The sequence below is a fragment of the Acartia tonsa genome, chromosome 5 (assembly GCF_053477335.1).
Source record: "Acartia tonsa isolate MP-2025a chromosome 5, ASM5347733v1, whole genome shotgun sequence".
NCBI lineage: Eukaryota > Metazoa > Arthropoda > Copepoda > Calanoida > Acartiidae > Acartia > Acartia tonsa.
Genome location: NC_137264.1, coordinates 32,485,834 through 32,502,756, shown reverse-complemented (window position 1 = coordinate 32,502,756; position 16,923 = coordinate 32,485,834). Strand labels below are relative to the sequence as shown.

At 30.6% G+C, this 16,923-nt stretch overlaps 2 protein-coding genes across 2 annotated transcripts; both read left to right on the top strand.

Annotated features, from left to right (window-relative positions):
• Window positions 1-123: 123 nt before the first annotated feature.
• On the top strand, window positions 124-5,716 carry LOC145320113 (uncharacterized). Its single transcript, XM_080162553.1, has 6 exons — window positions 124-144; window positions 587-685; window positions 1,338-1,423; window positions 1,501-1,630; window positions 2,234-2,310; window positions 5,614-5,716. Exons 1-6 carry the CDS (start codon window positions 124-126, stop codon window positions 5,714-5,716), a joined length of 516 nt encoding a protein of 171 aa, XP_080018679.1.
• A 329-nt stretch (window positions 5,717-6,045) lies between these two features.
• On the top strand, window positions 6,046-16,210 carry LOC145320112 (uncharacterized). The gene is made up of 19 exons (XM_080162552.1): window positions 6,046-6,091; window positions 6,575-6,645; window positions 6,943-7,084; window positions 7,192-7,314; window positions 7,408-9,858; window positions 9,939-10,958; window positions 11,780-11,897; window positions 11,994-12,094; window positions 12,384-12,548; window positions 12,614-12,796; window positions 13,228-13,302; window positions 13,391-13,505; window positions 13,701-13,752; window positions 13,829-13,916; window positions 14,254-14,390; window positions 14,542-14,639; window positions 14,722-14,959; window positions 15,713-15,914; window positions 16,017-16,210. The coding sequence occupies exons 2-19, from the start codon at window positions 6,583-6,585 to the stop codon at window positions 16,208-16,210; spliced, it is 5,565 nt and encodes a 1,854-aa protein (XP_080018678.1). The 5' UTR covers window positions 6,046-6,091; window positions 6,575-6,582.
• Window positions 16,211-16,923: the final 713 nt, after the last annotated feature.

Here is a 16,923-nt window from a genome sequence, read left to right as displayed (position 1 = left end):
TTTTAATTTTTCTTAAATCTTATATATAAATCAAATTAGAATTCAAATCTTAATTTGTAAATTTTCTAGAAACGATACTAAACACTGCAACAACTACAACTGCTTTAAATGATATTTGTCAAAATGGGGGAGTTCATTTATCAGGTATGAAACATAACTAATAGATTGTTTTTTAACAATTACAATTTGTATAATAATTAACATTGATTGTTAGGCTCAATTCTCCAAAATCTTCCAGCTACTGCAACAGAGGGTAAACACAACTTGTAATTTTTAAAATTAAAAGAATATAGATTTTAAGTAGTTAAATATTTTATTATTTTAATAAGGTCTAAAAGTTGTAATCAAGGACAAAGATGGATCTAACTTAATTGAAATATCATTTGAATATCCTGGTAGTGGTAATAATCTTAAGTTCAATATTGATGGAACAAAATCAAATTATGCTGATGCTATTCTTGATACAAAATCTAGAATTGTTCATCTTCATATTAAATGCTCCTTGGCTGATTTTAAGGTATTAGATTTGTAATTAGTTCTAGTAAACATCATGATATAATGTCACGCTAAAATTTTATATTCATAGATTTACTTTGAAAACAATTTGATTGGAACTGTAGCTCACACAGGATCAGCTCCATCTGTAGGATCTGTAGATATATCTTTTGATCCCACAATTGCCAAGGTAAATGCAGTTTACTAAGTTTAATTAATATTGAAATTCAAAGTTTTTAAAAAATTATATTTATAATACAAAGTAGAATGATGTATCTCTGTCTGTTGTTTGTTTGTTTGTAACAAAATATCTTGCTAACCCGATTGGGTTCTCCTTAACATTGTAACTTCTCATAGGTCCTGGGAAGGTTTATAACTATTTTGGGGTAGGGTACCACCGCCCTTCCCATAGAATTTGGTAAATAGCTGATTTTAAAATAGATTAAACGAGACAATTTTACATTTCCCTAGGGGGGTAGTCGCTAGTTTTATATAAAGCATAACATAATTTTTTTAAGGAATGGGTCCTTGACTCTGTAGGAAAAAGCTATACACCGCTTGTTCCAGTTGGGGATACTTTTGCTGTGCATTGGATTGGATGTAGAGGTTAGTAATTAGGCTAAGCACATAAAAGTATCACATTATACTTTTAGAAAAATTCTTTGATTTTTATTAATATCTTTATCTGATGATTTAGCTGATTCATCCTGTATTTTTGGCCTCGAGAGACTATACAAAATAATTCAGCTCTATGAAAAAACACCAAACAAGGTAGGTTTCATAGTGTTTATTATGTAATCACAAATGAATAATGATTATCATATACCCTAATTATAATTCAGATAAAAGTAGTAGAAGGACATCCAAATGTTGTTTGCCACAGAACTGTTACAAACAACCTGAAATGTAATCATGCTCATGTTCATTGGTAAGAGCAATTGGACTAGAATTATATCTTTTCTATTCTTTGATTCTGAATATATTATTTGTTATTTCATTATTTAGGAATTATTGGAGGGACCAGCATAACCAACCAGTTTTACCAGATTCTAAAACAGTTTGTCCAGATGATCCTGCAGTTGTGGGTATAGAACATCATTGTCTCAAACTAATTAACACAGAGATGACTTTTGATGTAAGTTGGTATACTGAGTAAAATATATATATCCACTAAATATCTCAAAATATCAAGTTGACTGTTATTTATTTTATCAAAGGCATATTACAGTGCTTTTTTTAGTGGAACAAAAGTATTGCTTAATTTAATTCACTCACCAATCACAGAAATTAATAAACAGAACCCTATTTTCTTTAATGGGAGTTTTGGATAAAAAAATATTTAGCAGTTTTCAACATTATGCCTCTTGTTTTTCAATAGCATATGATTTTGGAAAAATCCAAGAATTATTCTGACTAAAAAACTTTAAATGCAACTAGCCCTAAAACTGCTAGAATGTTTCTGACTGGTTTGCATTTCCTGTTAATTTTATGTATAATTGGAATTTACACATTTCTTGATTCAATGAAAACCAATAGGAAAAAAACACTTAAAGTAAACATGGATTTTTGCCCAGTTCACAAATAATGTTTAAAGGTCGACTGATTTTTTATATAGGTCAACCTAAACAAGTAGAAGCCACAAATACCTTTATAAAATCGGTCAACCTAAAGCTTCTAGAGGTCGACCTTTGCCTTTTGTGAAATGGGCTTTTAATAAATAAAAAGTTAAAATTTTTAGGAAGCTGTAACTGAATGTGATAAAGATCTAGCTCATATTCCTGTACCTCATGGAGACCTTATGCTTGCATCATATGGGTAAAGATATGCATGTATAGCCGCATGAGCGTCCTTTGAGTCTTTGTGTCATGCACTAAATGAAAAAATCCTAAGTCTCTTAATCCTTACTCCAAAATCAGAGACGACGACATTTTACCCCAGAGGTACCTCCCAGAGTGCACGCAACATCCGTTTAAAAATAATGTTTGCATTCGTTTAAAAACAATTTATCCCGATACTCTTATTAGACAGCAAGTACTGGATTGTTTGTGAGATTGCTTAAAAGATCTCGTAAACCTCAATCGCAGCGAAACAATGCATGTTTAAACACTTTTGGGAAATTCTGTGTGAAGTTCTATTTTTGTAGTCGGACTTTCCCCTTACTTTCTTATAAACTGTAGTTGCACATATACCACAGATGACAACATACATAAAAGTAAAACTGAACAAATGAATATTAACAAATCATTTATTATTTGAGAATCTGAACTTTGATACTGTAAGTAAATCCTAAGACTTATTTATATAGACGTTTTGCATATAACATTACTAGCCTACAGCTCACGTTGTTCGCTGGTCTGTAATGCTCTTGAGAATATTAAATATCCGTACTGGAAAGGTAGAAGGCTAATGCAATTATTAAGGTATAAAATCCGATCAGTTAAGAATTTGTAGAGGGCCCGATCTTTCAGGGTTTAGACAAAAGACTTATTTTATGTTTGCTGACCAATGCACCTCTACTCTAAAAATAACATTGTCTGTCGGTCTATCGGTAATGCTCTTAAATAATTTTCCCAGCTTTTATCAAAGATCTTTTTTGTGTAAAGATTCACTATGCATCATTACTTTATATATCTGTCTGTTGTGCACCCTTTTTGCTTTTATTTGCTTTGCCTTTTGTTTTTTTTAAATTCAAGAGCTTCTATAGTTATGGATGTTGTCATCCTTATTTACCTGTTAAGTGTTAGTAGCGAAGTCAATTAATTTAAACTTTAAAAGTTTTATTCCTTACTTAGTCCGTTATTCTGTCTATAGACTACTAATATTTTGTGTGAAGATTTGTATGACCACTGCACTGATCATCGTTCGTCTGTCTGTCGGTTATGCCGCGTTTTCTTCTTTTTGCTTTTGTGTTTTTACTTTTACAATTAGGATTTTTGCTACTTATGGATATTATCATCCTTGTTGATGATTTTTAAACTCAGGGATCTTCTTGTTTAGAACTGACTAAACACTGCTTAAGTTTTTTAGTCAAAGTGGTTACTAAACTTTGGTTAACAGTGTAATTTACAGTCATATGTTACCTCCTTCCCTGAGGAAAAAAATTTTGGAATTGAAATTATCCTTCTTACTCTATAATTCACTCTAAAATATTTGTTTTCTCAGCTGCTTTAAAAATTAGATGGCTTAAATTTTTAATCAAGATTATAATAGACATTTGTTATTATAATTGCTTATTGCTTATTTATAATTCAAAATGTCCGTCCATTCGTCTGTTGGCTAGGATTAGAGGAAAAAGTAATTTTCTCATTTGCTATTCAATGGCTGAAAATTGTGTTAATATTCCCTTTATAGCTTGACAGTATGGACCTCATTTATTGGTCAGTTAATTCATCCAGTAAGAGGGAAGGAAATGGGGTAAAAGGGTTGTATAATGTTAATGATCTATTTCTTGTTAAAAGCCAAACTTTTCTACAGTGGGGGTTGATCTGTCCATCCGTACGTCCCTAACAAATAGTTCTGATAGCCCTATCACCATGACGTTTGTATGTCCAAATAAAATAACTTTTATTTAAGCTATTAAATGACATATTTACTTAAATTTTTGCTGAAATCTAAATGTTCTTTAGTAGAATTGATTAATGTTTCTCTTTTACGGATTTTGTCATCCTTGTTAATGTTATTAATTATCAGAGATAATAACTCTTTTTAAATACTATCGCTCTATGCCTTACAAATTTTATTCTCTTATTCTTCAATTAAATGTTCATTTTAGCATCTCTTCAAATTCAGCTTGTAATAAAATTAGAATGCCTATGATTCATTATGTACACCCCCCCCCCCCGTCTCTCTCTCTCTCTCTCTCTTTCTTTCTCTCACTCCCCCCCCCCCCCCCCAACCTGTCTCTCTCTCTCTCATTCCCCCGTTCGCTCTCGGTCTCCCCCCTTTCTCTTTCTATCTCTCTTGCTCCTTCTCTTTTTCTCTCTCTTCATATATACACTAGCGGCTTCGCCCCTAGCCTCTAGAGGTTTGATCAACCTAATTTTTAGTATTTTAAATTGAAAAAGAAAAAGTAAAAAAAATTTTTTTGGGGGGGTTATTTTTCATTTTTGGGGGGGTTGGGGGTGTCCCACCCCCCCAGGAAAATAGCTTAAAACCATCACAGGACCAGTAGGTATATTCCCTGAAGAGTAGAGCCCAATCGGTTCAGTGGTTACTGAGATCTTAAGCTTCAGACAGACAGACAGACGGACAGACAGACGGACAGACAGACGGACAGACAGACGGACAGACAGACAGACGGACAGACAGACAGACAGACAGACAGACATCATTCTACTTTGTATTATAGATTACACATAATGATTCGACTTTAACATTTTACGTTAGAATATCTGTTTAATATATATTTAATCAGTAATTATTAGTTCTAAATTTACACCCAATGTAACAATACATGATTTAACGTTTTGCTCCATTTTTTTACCTTATTTTAAAGATTGAAATCCTAATATTCTTCATTTCAATTTATCATCCTCAAAGGGTTGAAATGTTTAGTTTAATATCTGACCATATTATGGGAGTGTCGCATGAATCATTTCATTTTAAAACTAAGTTTTCTTAGATTTACTCAATTATAAATTTAAGTTTTCTGTTTTATGAATAGAAATCAAATACTTCAATGTTATTTAAATAGCAACATGAATTAAAAAACTGAATTTATGATGCTAAAAGTAGAATAATGGGTCTTAACGTTCTGGTCAATGAGAATTTAATAGGGATTATTGGAGCACTATGAGTTTTATACACCATAAGGTTGGAAGATTCGAGCTCGATTATAGACGTTTATTTCCTATATAGATCTGTCATGGATCTTGATGCAATACCACAGGCCGTTTTGTACATGTTAAAAATTGGAAGATTTCATTAAATAAAAGTAATCGCAAATATACTTAGTAAATGATTAATGAATTAAAATGAAATAAAAAATGCTTACAAAAGGAAAAGCTGATAGAATTTCTTCCATTTTAAATTATGCCTAAACGTTGCAGGTATTAATATTATCATGCAACATTTTGAAATAAATTGTGATTATTTCTATTTTTCTAAATTTTATTTTAGTTCTTACTCTATTCATTCATCATTGGGATCATTTTGGCTAGGAGTAAGAAAAATAAATGGTGAATGGAGAAGATTGGACAGGAACAACATAATTTTCTACTAATTTGTGAACATAATTATCAATTTTCTACATTCTTTTAATAGTCACAGAATATCTTTTTTTACTATATGTCAACTAAGATCTTCAAAACAGCTAAAAACATTATTCTACAATTTTCAGGGATTTTTTCATTGATTAAGGTTTAATGTAGTGGGGGCTGAAACTCCTGCTCCTTGAGAAAATATAACCTCACACAAGACAAATTTCAACAAAAAAATAAAAAGGGAGAAGTTCAAATTTTTTGGTCACTAAGAATAAATGAAATAATCTCACTCTAACAAAAACTTCAGATATTTGCAATTTGTTTAAATTTTGTTGTTAAAATTAGAAAAATACTTCATCCTGTTGATGTAGAAATTATAAATCCTGAAGATACAGGTTATTTTTACAAATATTAAATTAGCTAGATATGTCATTTATTCTAAAGAACTATGATTTAAGAGATATGATTAATTTTACATAAATTATAAGAATCAAAAATGATAATTCTTAGATAAACTAACAAATCTCTCAAACCTGGAACCCCAGTAATGGATTGATGATTTTTGATTATAGTGGGAAAGTTTCAAAAATTTAAATATGTTTATGTATACCTACAATGATTGGGAAATTTAAATAGAATTGAGATTTTAATTCCCCAGCCAATATTTACTGAGAAACAGATCGATTGGGCTGATGGCTGATAAGCTGATGAATAAAGAGGGGCCTTTCATCTAAAATATCTGAGTTTAAATATATGTTTTAATCAGTAATTTATCTACCAGACTAATTAAGTAGATTAATTTATTCAAACATTTTGCATTTAGTGTTAAAAGGTGTTTGTGATCTTGAACAATTTTGAATTGCTACTTTTATTAATAGGAGATTGTATGATAGCTGATGGAAATAACTTATTTAAAGGCAAAATTGTGCCTTGTAATACAAAAGTAAAGGTACAAGTTTTGCTCTTTTTGAAAATATTATTTTAAATTAACATTATAAATAAAGAAATATCTTTATACAACTAAATACAAGAGTGTGTTACTCATTTTTGAATAGGTATATGTACTTATCAGCAGGCCTTCTTCTTCCCTATTTAAATTTCCTAATATTTTACACCATTCTTATTCAGCTATCTCTAAGACATTATTACCTTACTGTTCAATAAAAAGATGACAGAATAAATATAATTGATTAGTAAAACTAAAACCCATTTCAGAAATTCAATCTTACAATAATTCATATTGCAGGCATATTGTAAGTTAGGACCAATATGTGAAGAAGATTTTATTTGGATGCCCCCTACAAGATCATGTGTAGCCATACTTCATGATAAAATTAAACCAGAAAATGGAAATGATGTTGTACGCAAGTTTGCTAGCATGTACTCAGGTATAAGTTATTGTTGAAATCTTTATCTTATTTAATTTTATATATTTTTTAATTAAAATTTCAGGTAATACATGTAAACATCTTTTAATTCAAAAATCATGTTTAAGATGAAAAGATTTGTATGAGAGAAAATGCTAAACTGCTTCATGTTTCACCTGAACAAGAATATTTTGATGCTATTCTTAATTTCATGACAGTTTTTCTTCCTCATGAATATCATGTTATAACAGGTATTTGATGGAATTAATATTATAAGGCATATAAATTTGAGTAAAGAAGAAATTTTATCTGTTTAAACGAGCCAATATTCTCTTCATAATTAGGATGGAAAAGATCAGAAAGAAAGAATGGTTCAATCTACTACAGTACAAGTAGTACTAGTCAAACTTGGGACGAGTCTGAGGTCATAAATTCCCTTAAGCTTACACATCCTTCAATGTCAGTTACTAAAAATTCACAATCTGGTAATGTAGTATTTATGTCAAGGGGTAACCCAAGGAGTGACGATTCTAATAAAGGCATTGCATGTCATGTGGCTGAGTGTAGAACCACTGACTCTAAATTGTGTAGATTTCCCTTCAGATACAAAGGAAGATTATACTCTTCCTGTATTACACTTGATTCTGATTACACATGGTGTAGTCTAAACACAGATGACAATGAAACTCATATTGATGATGGAACCAGTCGAGGAGAATGTCAGGAAACTTGCCTTGTCACCAACTGTCCAATTGGATTCTTTCATCAAAATGTAAATTGTTATCACATATCAGCCATGACAAGACATGACATGGTCAGCAATGAAGAAGAAGCTGAAAAAATATGCAATGACCTTGGATCCAGATTGTATCAGCCAAGAGATTATAACCTTGATGGTGATTTTATGCAGTCTGAAAATAACTTTTTTGTGAATTTATTTCTAAACTATGCAACAAGCACACCAAAATTCATAGCAATTGGTGCTAAAACTACAAATTATCCTACAACAGGTGAAGTGTTTTACAATGATGGGACAAGAGCTTATTTCTTGGAATCTAAAATTACTGCTCAAGGAAATCTTCAGTCGGGTACTATTGCAGATCTCTCTGCTACTACAGACACACTTTGTATATATCTTTCTAACAAAGGTGTTATTCAGGCTGAAAAATGTAATGATTATACAAGAGACACACCATTAGGATATATTTGTGAAGCTAAACCTTTAATTACAATTGATGGCAATGAAATTGGCAAATCTTGTCATTTTCCTTTTCACACAAAAGCTGACAAATCAGATCTTTATCATTCTTGTATCTACAATGAAACTGCAAGGTATTCTTGGTGTTTTACTGAACTTGATACTGATAATATTGGCATAACTCACAAGACTGGTATCTGTCCCGATGAAAGAGAAATAACCTATGATGGACCAGGAGGCGGAAAACAATGTTACCTGCCATTTTTATCTGACAGAGTGTGGTATGACCAATGTGCTATTGATCCAAGGGAGGAAATTTGGTGTCCAACTATTTTATCAGATACAAATAGAATGTTTGATGAAGAAAATGATGAATATGGCTATTGCACTGGATACCTGGCAAGCTCGAATCCAAATTGTAATGCTAATTATGATCTTGTTGGAGGAAAGTGTGTAAGAGTTTCTCCATTTGCTGAGAGTTTCCAAGCTGCTTCTGACAAATGTAGATCTGAGGGTTCCTACTTGTTGACAATTCTTGATAATACAATTATTCCACAATTAAAAACACACATTGATATCATTTCAAATAGCAGGGTTCAATTTCTTCCAAATTATTCTCCAGATATTTCAACATATTGGGTGGGTGGAGTTGTTGAAAATTCACTTTGGACTTGGGAGTCAAATGGCAAAAACTTTTCTCTGTATTCAGATTGGTTAGACAAGAAAGAAAATGAAGGTTGTCTTCTGAATAAATGCACAGACAACTACAGGCTTATGCTTGATGTAAATAAAAAGTATGCATGGAAAGCAGCAGATAAGAATATAGAGAAACCATATATATGTGAATCCAAGTGTCAATCAGGTTTTCTATGGTTTAGGAGAGCAGAAAAATGTTTAAAGGTTGTTGGAAAGAAGGCTCAAGCTAGTATATCAGATGCCTTTTATCAATGCTCTAAACTGAATTCTAGATTAGTAAAATTCGAAACCTGCAATGAATCAGTTAACCTTCCTGGAGATTTAAAAAGAATGTTGACCCAAAAGTCAGATGAATATTGGATTGGCTTGTTTTCAAATGGCTTAGATAATCTTTTCCCAAGAAGACTTACTAAACAAACAAAAATGTCTCGCCCTGTTATTAGATCAGATGGATATGCATCTATAAAAGACTGTGCAAGTCTACCAGATTCAGCAGGCACTGATGCTGAAATTGGATACTTTGAGTATGTTAAACCAACAATGACACTAAAGCATGCTAGTCTAGATACACCAGATAAGAGAGGATATATTTGTGAAGAAGAGTTTGATTGGGTATGTCCAAAAGGTTACTTCATGTTTCAAGAGGATTGTTACAAACTATTTGAAACACCTTCAAAGTTTAGTGATGCCTTGATTCATTGCCGAGATGAAGGGGGTGTCTTAACTGAAGTTTCCACTGACTTTCACAAGCTTTTTCTCCTAGAAATAATAAAAAAATTGAATAATGAAATTACAGAGATATGGACTGGATATAGAAAAGATCCAGCTAACTTTGCTACAGATGCTGATCAGATATATCATTCTACTTTGTATGACAAAGCTACATTTACTTCTGCTTCAGGTAAATTTTTTTAAAGGTCAACTAAATTTTGAAAAGAAATTTGAATGGTAATTTGTAAATATTTTTTTGTGTTATTTTAGGTTCAGGGGAATGTTTAGCTATTGACAAAACAACATCAGATATAAAATTTGCTCCATGTTCAAATGAATTGGGGTTTATTTGTCAAGTAAAACAGGAACCACATCCTGATAAAATTGAACAAATGAAATTGCCTACTTATGTTCACCCTTTAAACAATGTAACATTGACTGGCTCTGAATCTTTAGTTGGTTTCTCAAACATTGCTGTAAAAGAAACAGAACTTCCTTCATCTGCTAATTTCATGGGTGATATCTTTTCATATATGACTGATGTTATCCTACCTATAGGTTTTTCAACAGTTAAAGGTTTCACAATGGGTTTATGGTTAAATCCTGGAACACTTGATGGTAATCCATATGTGCTAAGCATAGATAATATATTACATATTGTTATCTTAAATAAGAAACCAAACTTTATATATTGTCCATTTGATGCAACTAATTTAGTTCCCTGCAAAAATCAAATTGTAGATATAGAATTAAAACTTAAGTCCTGGCAATTTCTAGCATTTGTGTTTGATTCAAATACAAACAGAACATTCATAACTGTCAATGAAACCTATGGAACAGAAGATAAAGGTGAAAGTTCCTTCAATGTTAAACAAGATATTGATTTCCATATTGAATATGAAAACAGTTCTCCTACAATATTGTTTGGTAAAAATAAAGATGGAGACAAGCCATTTGTTGGTAAAATGTCATGTTTCCAATATTACAATAAACCATTGACAAAATCACAGATATATCAGATGTCTAAAGTTTGCCATGTACCTCAAGACTTTAAGAGAGCAAAATCATGTCCTGAAGAATTCTTTGATATAGATGACACATGTTACAAACTATCAGATAAACCTATGACCTATTCTGAAGCACAGTTAACGTGTACATCTCCTCCTAATAGTATTCAAATAACCAGATTTGCATATCCGACAAAGTATCAGCTTCAGCAAAGTTTACTGATTTTAGCAAAGAGATCCAAAGATGTTGAATCTATTTTCCTTGGAATTGACAGAATGTCAGGTAATTGATTAATACGTTACTCTTATTCAATTTACAACTGTATTTGCATCATGGCTGGTTATTGACTGTTGAGTATAATAACACAAAAAAAAATTTATTTTTAATGAGTGATCGAAGTATATATTTACAATTTTAAAATGTGCAGCTTGTGTTATTGAAATAAAATGCAGTGAAAAACTTCTACAATATATTACTATTTTTTATGGTTTTGTTTTATCTGAAAATTAAAATAAAATCAGATTTAGTACAATTATTCCTAATTCTATAACTTTAATATATTCTTAAATGTTGACTTTGTTGAGTCAAATTTTCATATCATAAAATTTCTAAATTAACTGAACAATTTTTTTTATTTTTCAACTTTTCTTGCACTAGTTCCTAAACCATAAATAACACAAAAATGATATTTTCTATTGAAAAAAAACTAGTGATGTATTTCTTGTAGCAGTTAGCACTCTTTTCTTACAATTACTTTAGATTACACTAGCGGCTACGCCCCTAAAGGCCTCTAGTGGCACTTTAAATGTTTTTGTTTGTTAAAGTTAATTTTTTATGTACGATACCACCTTATTTGACGTTGAAGTCTCCCCTAAATTTAAAAAATTTCGATTTTTTTTGTCATTTCTCTTGGGAGGGTGGTGGTACCCTCCCCCAAAATAGTTATAAACCTTCCCGGGACTTATGAGAAGCTACCCTGTTAAGGAGAACCCGATCGGTTCAGCGGTTAGCGAGATCCTTCAGTACACACAGACAGACAAACATCCTGTTACTTTAGTATAAGGATATGACATCAAAAAAGTATAAACATTGAATATATCTAGAGCAACCAGTTGGAGGTAACTGGATTGATAATGATGGAAATATTCATGAGAAGATTGCATGGGCCCAAAATGAACCATCATCTGGAAACTGTGCTGTTATTGACTATAATCTTGACAAGTAAACATTTTCATTTTCAGTTTGATATATATTTAGATTTTATTAAATACATTATATGCAGCTAATACTATATAATATCTGAATATTATACTGAAGTATGTTGAGAAGTGTTGACTGTAATGAGAAATTTTATTTCTACTGTGGAACTCCTCAAGAAGAAAAATCTCTTTGTCCAATCAATTATTTCTATCATAAAGGTAATATCAAAATTACTGCAATTCTAAATTTAAATATATGTAAGTACAATTTTCAATTTTATAAAAGTTTTGGGAATCAAATATAGTAACAAGGTTAAATTTTATGTGAAAAAAAAGATATTGTGATACTTAACACAGTGTAGAAATCAATGTAATGATATCAATTTTGTGTGCGGCACTTATTTGTGTATAAGTTTATTAAACAAAATCATTAATACAATGATTTTTTGACATAATAGAACTCCTATACTCTAAAAGTCAAGGGTTTAGTTATTATTTTGTATTTTAGGAAAGTGTTTTTATGCAAGTAGCCCACAGGAGTTAGTGAATATCACAGAAGCAAAAGAATCATGTGCATTTAAAGGAGGTTTAGTTGTACCAATCAAGTCAACAGAATTATTCTTCTTTTTGAAATCACATGCTGTATCTACAAAAATGTTTGATTTCCACATAGGTAAAGTGTCTACTAAAATTTAAAAAAAAACTATTTTAAGGTTTTAACTACATATATTATTTAAGGTATAAATATGTCTACATCAAAATATTCTGATGATTCTGAATACAATACTGATAGCTATGATTTTGATGGAGATAACATCAAATTTGTTGGCAAAGATTGTGTATATGCCAAAAGAGGAATAGGATTTAAACCAAGAGGAACTACATGTACAGAAAACATGAATTACTATTGCCTTTGGAACCGTAAGTTTTTAGTAAATCAATAAAATTATATTTATACATACATATATATACCATTTATAATTATTATATATATAATTTGATACATATACATATTTATAAAGAGTAGGGAATAGTTATTTCTCGCATCGTATTATAAACGGCTTTCCGCGGATATAGAATGTACAATTATAAGATTAAAACTAGTTTTTTTAGCCCCGTGGTGCCAAAGGCACCAGCTAAAAAAACTGGTTTAAATCTTATGATTGTACATTTCTATATTCGTAGAAAACTGGATATAATATGATGCTAGACATAGTTTTTTCGTATGGATAAGAACTGGTTCCTATCCACCAGATTCGAATGAATACGAGAAATAATTTTACCCACTCACATTTTGTTATTCTGATAAAATGTAAAACTAAACTTTAAAAATCATACTCTGATTAATTCAGCTCCTAGTTGTCCTACAAATTATTTATTGGCAAATCATGAGGAGGATGGAAGAACATGCTATGGATTATCATTAGGTATCTAATTTTTAACTGTAGCTCAAAAATAGGGTTAGTATTGTTCATTATAATTTTCTAAAATTATATCAACTATTTACTTATATAGCTCCTGTTAAATTTTCTGACATTGTAACAACCTGCAAGATCAATGAACACAATTTGGTTAGACCAGTGTTACCTGGAACATTAACTGATATTGAGGCTATGAAACTGAGTGATAGGTAAAATTTAATCTTTGCAAAGTGAATGGAAGTTTGGGATTTTTTTATGATAATCACAGGAATTTAGTAAAAGATAAAATGTAATTTTACCCTTATGTTGCTTCAAAAATCCCATTGAGAATTGTGGATAAAAGGTTTTATGAATATAAAATAACTAATAATTAACAAATGTAACATCTTTTTCACAAGATTTAGGGATATTTGGATTGATGCAAGTGCTAAGGGATCTTTAGATTATGAACCTGAGGTGAGATAAATTCTAGTTTATTTATATTTTTCAAAAAATATTTGAGAAATAAATCTAATTTATAAAATTGCTTCAGGTAGCAAGAGAGTATTCATTTAATATACCAAATGAAATTGTTGACACATCAAAAGAAAGATCCTGGATAGCAGGATTGAAAAGTATCGGTAAGTAATAGGCTATTTAAAAATGGCATAAAACTGTCAAAAATTGGCAATAACTGTTCGAATATGTAATAAAATCTGTGCAAAAAGCTATTACTCTACAGAGATTTAATGAGTTATCTATGGACAAATATGAAGCTATTACTCTATAAACTAATGTATCTTTAAAAGTTAATCTATGAAAGAATTCAACATATTTATTTTTTTTTAAATACAAATATCTCTTTCTTAATGGATTCATATATATTAGTTTTAAAAACATGAATTAAAAAAAGAAAATAACCAATAGTTATATTGATGGTTATATTAATATAAAAGTTTATAATCAATTGTATTTTAGGATATTTGTTAGAAGATGAGAAAACACCTGCTAAAGTAACTTTTAAACACAACATTTGTGAGGATGATAAACAAATGTTTGCATTGTTTGGTCTCTTTGGTACTAGAAGATTATCCTCTAAAAAACCTGTTATCAAGGTAATAGTTACAAATTAAACATATAAATTTATACAATAATCAATCTGTAACTTACTGCTTATAAATTATATCATTTAACAGTTTGATTATTTTTGGTTTAAAAATATACACCCCTGACTTTATTTAAGTAAACAATACTTTATTTTTTCAGATGAAGATTGACAATTCCAATGCTCTTTTAAAATGGACATTTCATATGAATGGAATGACAGGTGAAGATGGGCAGCCACACAGTTTTACATTATCTAGGTATCTAATTTATCAGATTTTCATAATTTTTTAGTTATATTATGATTGAACTGTAAATGATTCAAAACATTTTTAATTTCAGAGTTGCTGATGAACAAACATTAGATGAGATTGAAAAATCCCTTACCAATCTTACAGATCTTACTCTACCATTCAATGTAAAGATCCAATGTACAAAGAATTCAAACAAATTCAAAGTAATTTTTGATGACATTGATGAAGCTGAGATAAACTATGATCCTACATTACTTGGTAACACAGAACAAGTTCAAGTTCTTGGAAGTATTGATATATTATCTGCAGGATTTACTGGAGAGGAGGTAATAAATAAAGCAATTTTATAAGTTTATGTGCTTCAGCAGGCGACTGAAATAGAGATCTTATTGTATCAGCAATGAACTGGCGACAGAAAAGCACCTTAGCACTGTCCGATGGAGTGAATGACACGGGGATTACAAATTTGTTTTTTCAAAGAATGAAAACTTTTTGCATAAAAAATAAAAATAACAAGAGATAAGAAATACATACAAATGCAATAATCAATTTTGGTTTAGCGTAATAAAATCATAAATTGTTTTGACGAATAAAAAAAAGGTCATTTAAGTGTAATACAAAATAATTAACATATTACATAGATGGTTGGTCTTTATTAAACAAAACAAAAGAAAATAATGTGCTTTTTCTCTGCCAAATTAAAACACTTTGCGATTAAAGCCCTATATTCATCATGCATGGAATAAATTGTTACCTGGTCAATATCCGTGCAAGCATGACAGTCTTACAGGTGAATTTTAGCATAAAAGTATGATTCTTTCATCAACAATCAACATACATCTCACAGCGCACGGATTCTCTGATCAACAAGGGAAAAGGCGCTCAAAGGAGCCACACGCGCATATGCTAGCAATGCCGCACTTAGGATTTCTCTGGTGGTTAGGAGATGTCGTTGTTACCACCTCTGGAATAAGGATTAATGGGCATAGGACTTTTCACAATAGTACACAACACAAAGTACACAAGAACAGCTTCCCTGTCGATACAATATGATTAAATAACTATTTTTATAAATCTAGAGTTGTCTAAAACTTGGTTCAAATGGAAGAATTGTTGCTGTAGATGGTAAAAGGTGTAAAGATGATACAAACCATGTGTTATGTGAATTCCAAGCGTGTTATACTATTGAAGGAAGAGAGTGTATATTTCCTTTTACATACAAAGGAGTTGAATTTAAAAATTGTATCATGGATGATGTGTTTCACCCTTGGTGCCCTACAGGTTATTATTAAGCAATTTTATAATGTTATATCATTTGTCTTTAAATAATATTTTGTAAATTTTGTTATATGTTAAATGATTTTTATTAAATGTATAATTTAGAATTAGGAGGAACAACTGGTACTGATATAATAAAGTGGGGATCTTGTCTGAAGGACTGTCCAGTTGAAGATTTTATTCCTGCTTGTGAAACTCCACCACCAATTCCAAATTTTCCTCTTTTTGATAGGAAATTATTGCTATTTCTTTACTGCTTAAAAAATGAATATAATTTTGTTATATTTGAAAGCCTATAAATAAATGTTTAATATTAAAGCTTCATGTAAAGTATGATCAGCAATATTTAAAATGTTCAGTGCACAGGTTCACTTTACATCAAGTTGGTTTGAAATTGAAAGTAGGAAACCCTGGTACAGATTGTGGAACACAAGAGAAAGACTTCACTATCCTACCTGGACTTATGATCCTGCCAATTCTACAGATGATATCGAAATACTAATCAAGGAAAATATTTATAAATTAGCTGCTATTTGAGTAAATCTGTTCAACTTTTAAACTAAAAAACATTTAGTTTTTAGTAGCGAAGCTACTCTATAATTTACTTTGTCCGTCAGTCAGTCCGTAACACTATGGGGGAAATGGGATTTACTCAGCTCCTATAAATGATAAAATGCTGAAATTTTTTGACAACATTCCTATTATTAAGGAGCACAATTAACTATGAAACATCAATGGCGGTCGGACCGCTTTTTAGCAGGTTTTAGGCTATTTTTTGTATTTTCTACATTTTTCTCCATATTTTTGGTGTATATTGCCCGATTTCTCAAATTTTTTATAGCTATAGATATCAAAATTAAATTTCCTGTCATTTAAAGAAAATAACTATGACGGTAAGACTGCCTTTCAGCAGGTTTTAGGCTATTTTTGTATTTTTCACATTTTTTTCCATATCTTTGGTGTGTATGGTCCGATTTCCAAAATTTTTTCAGTTATAGATATCAAAATCAAA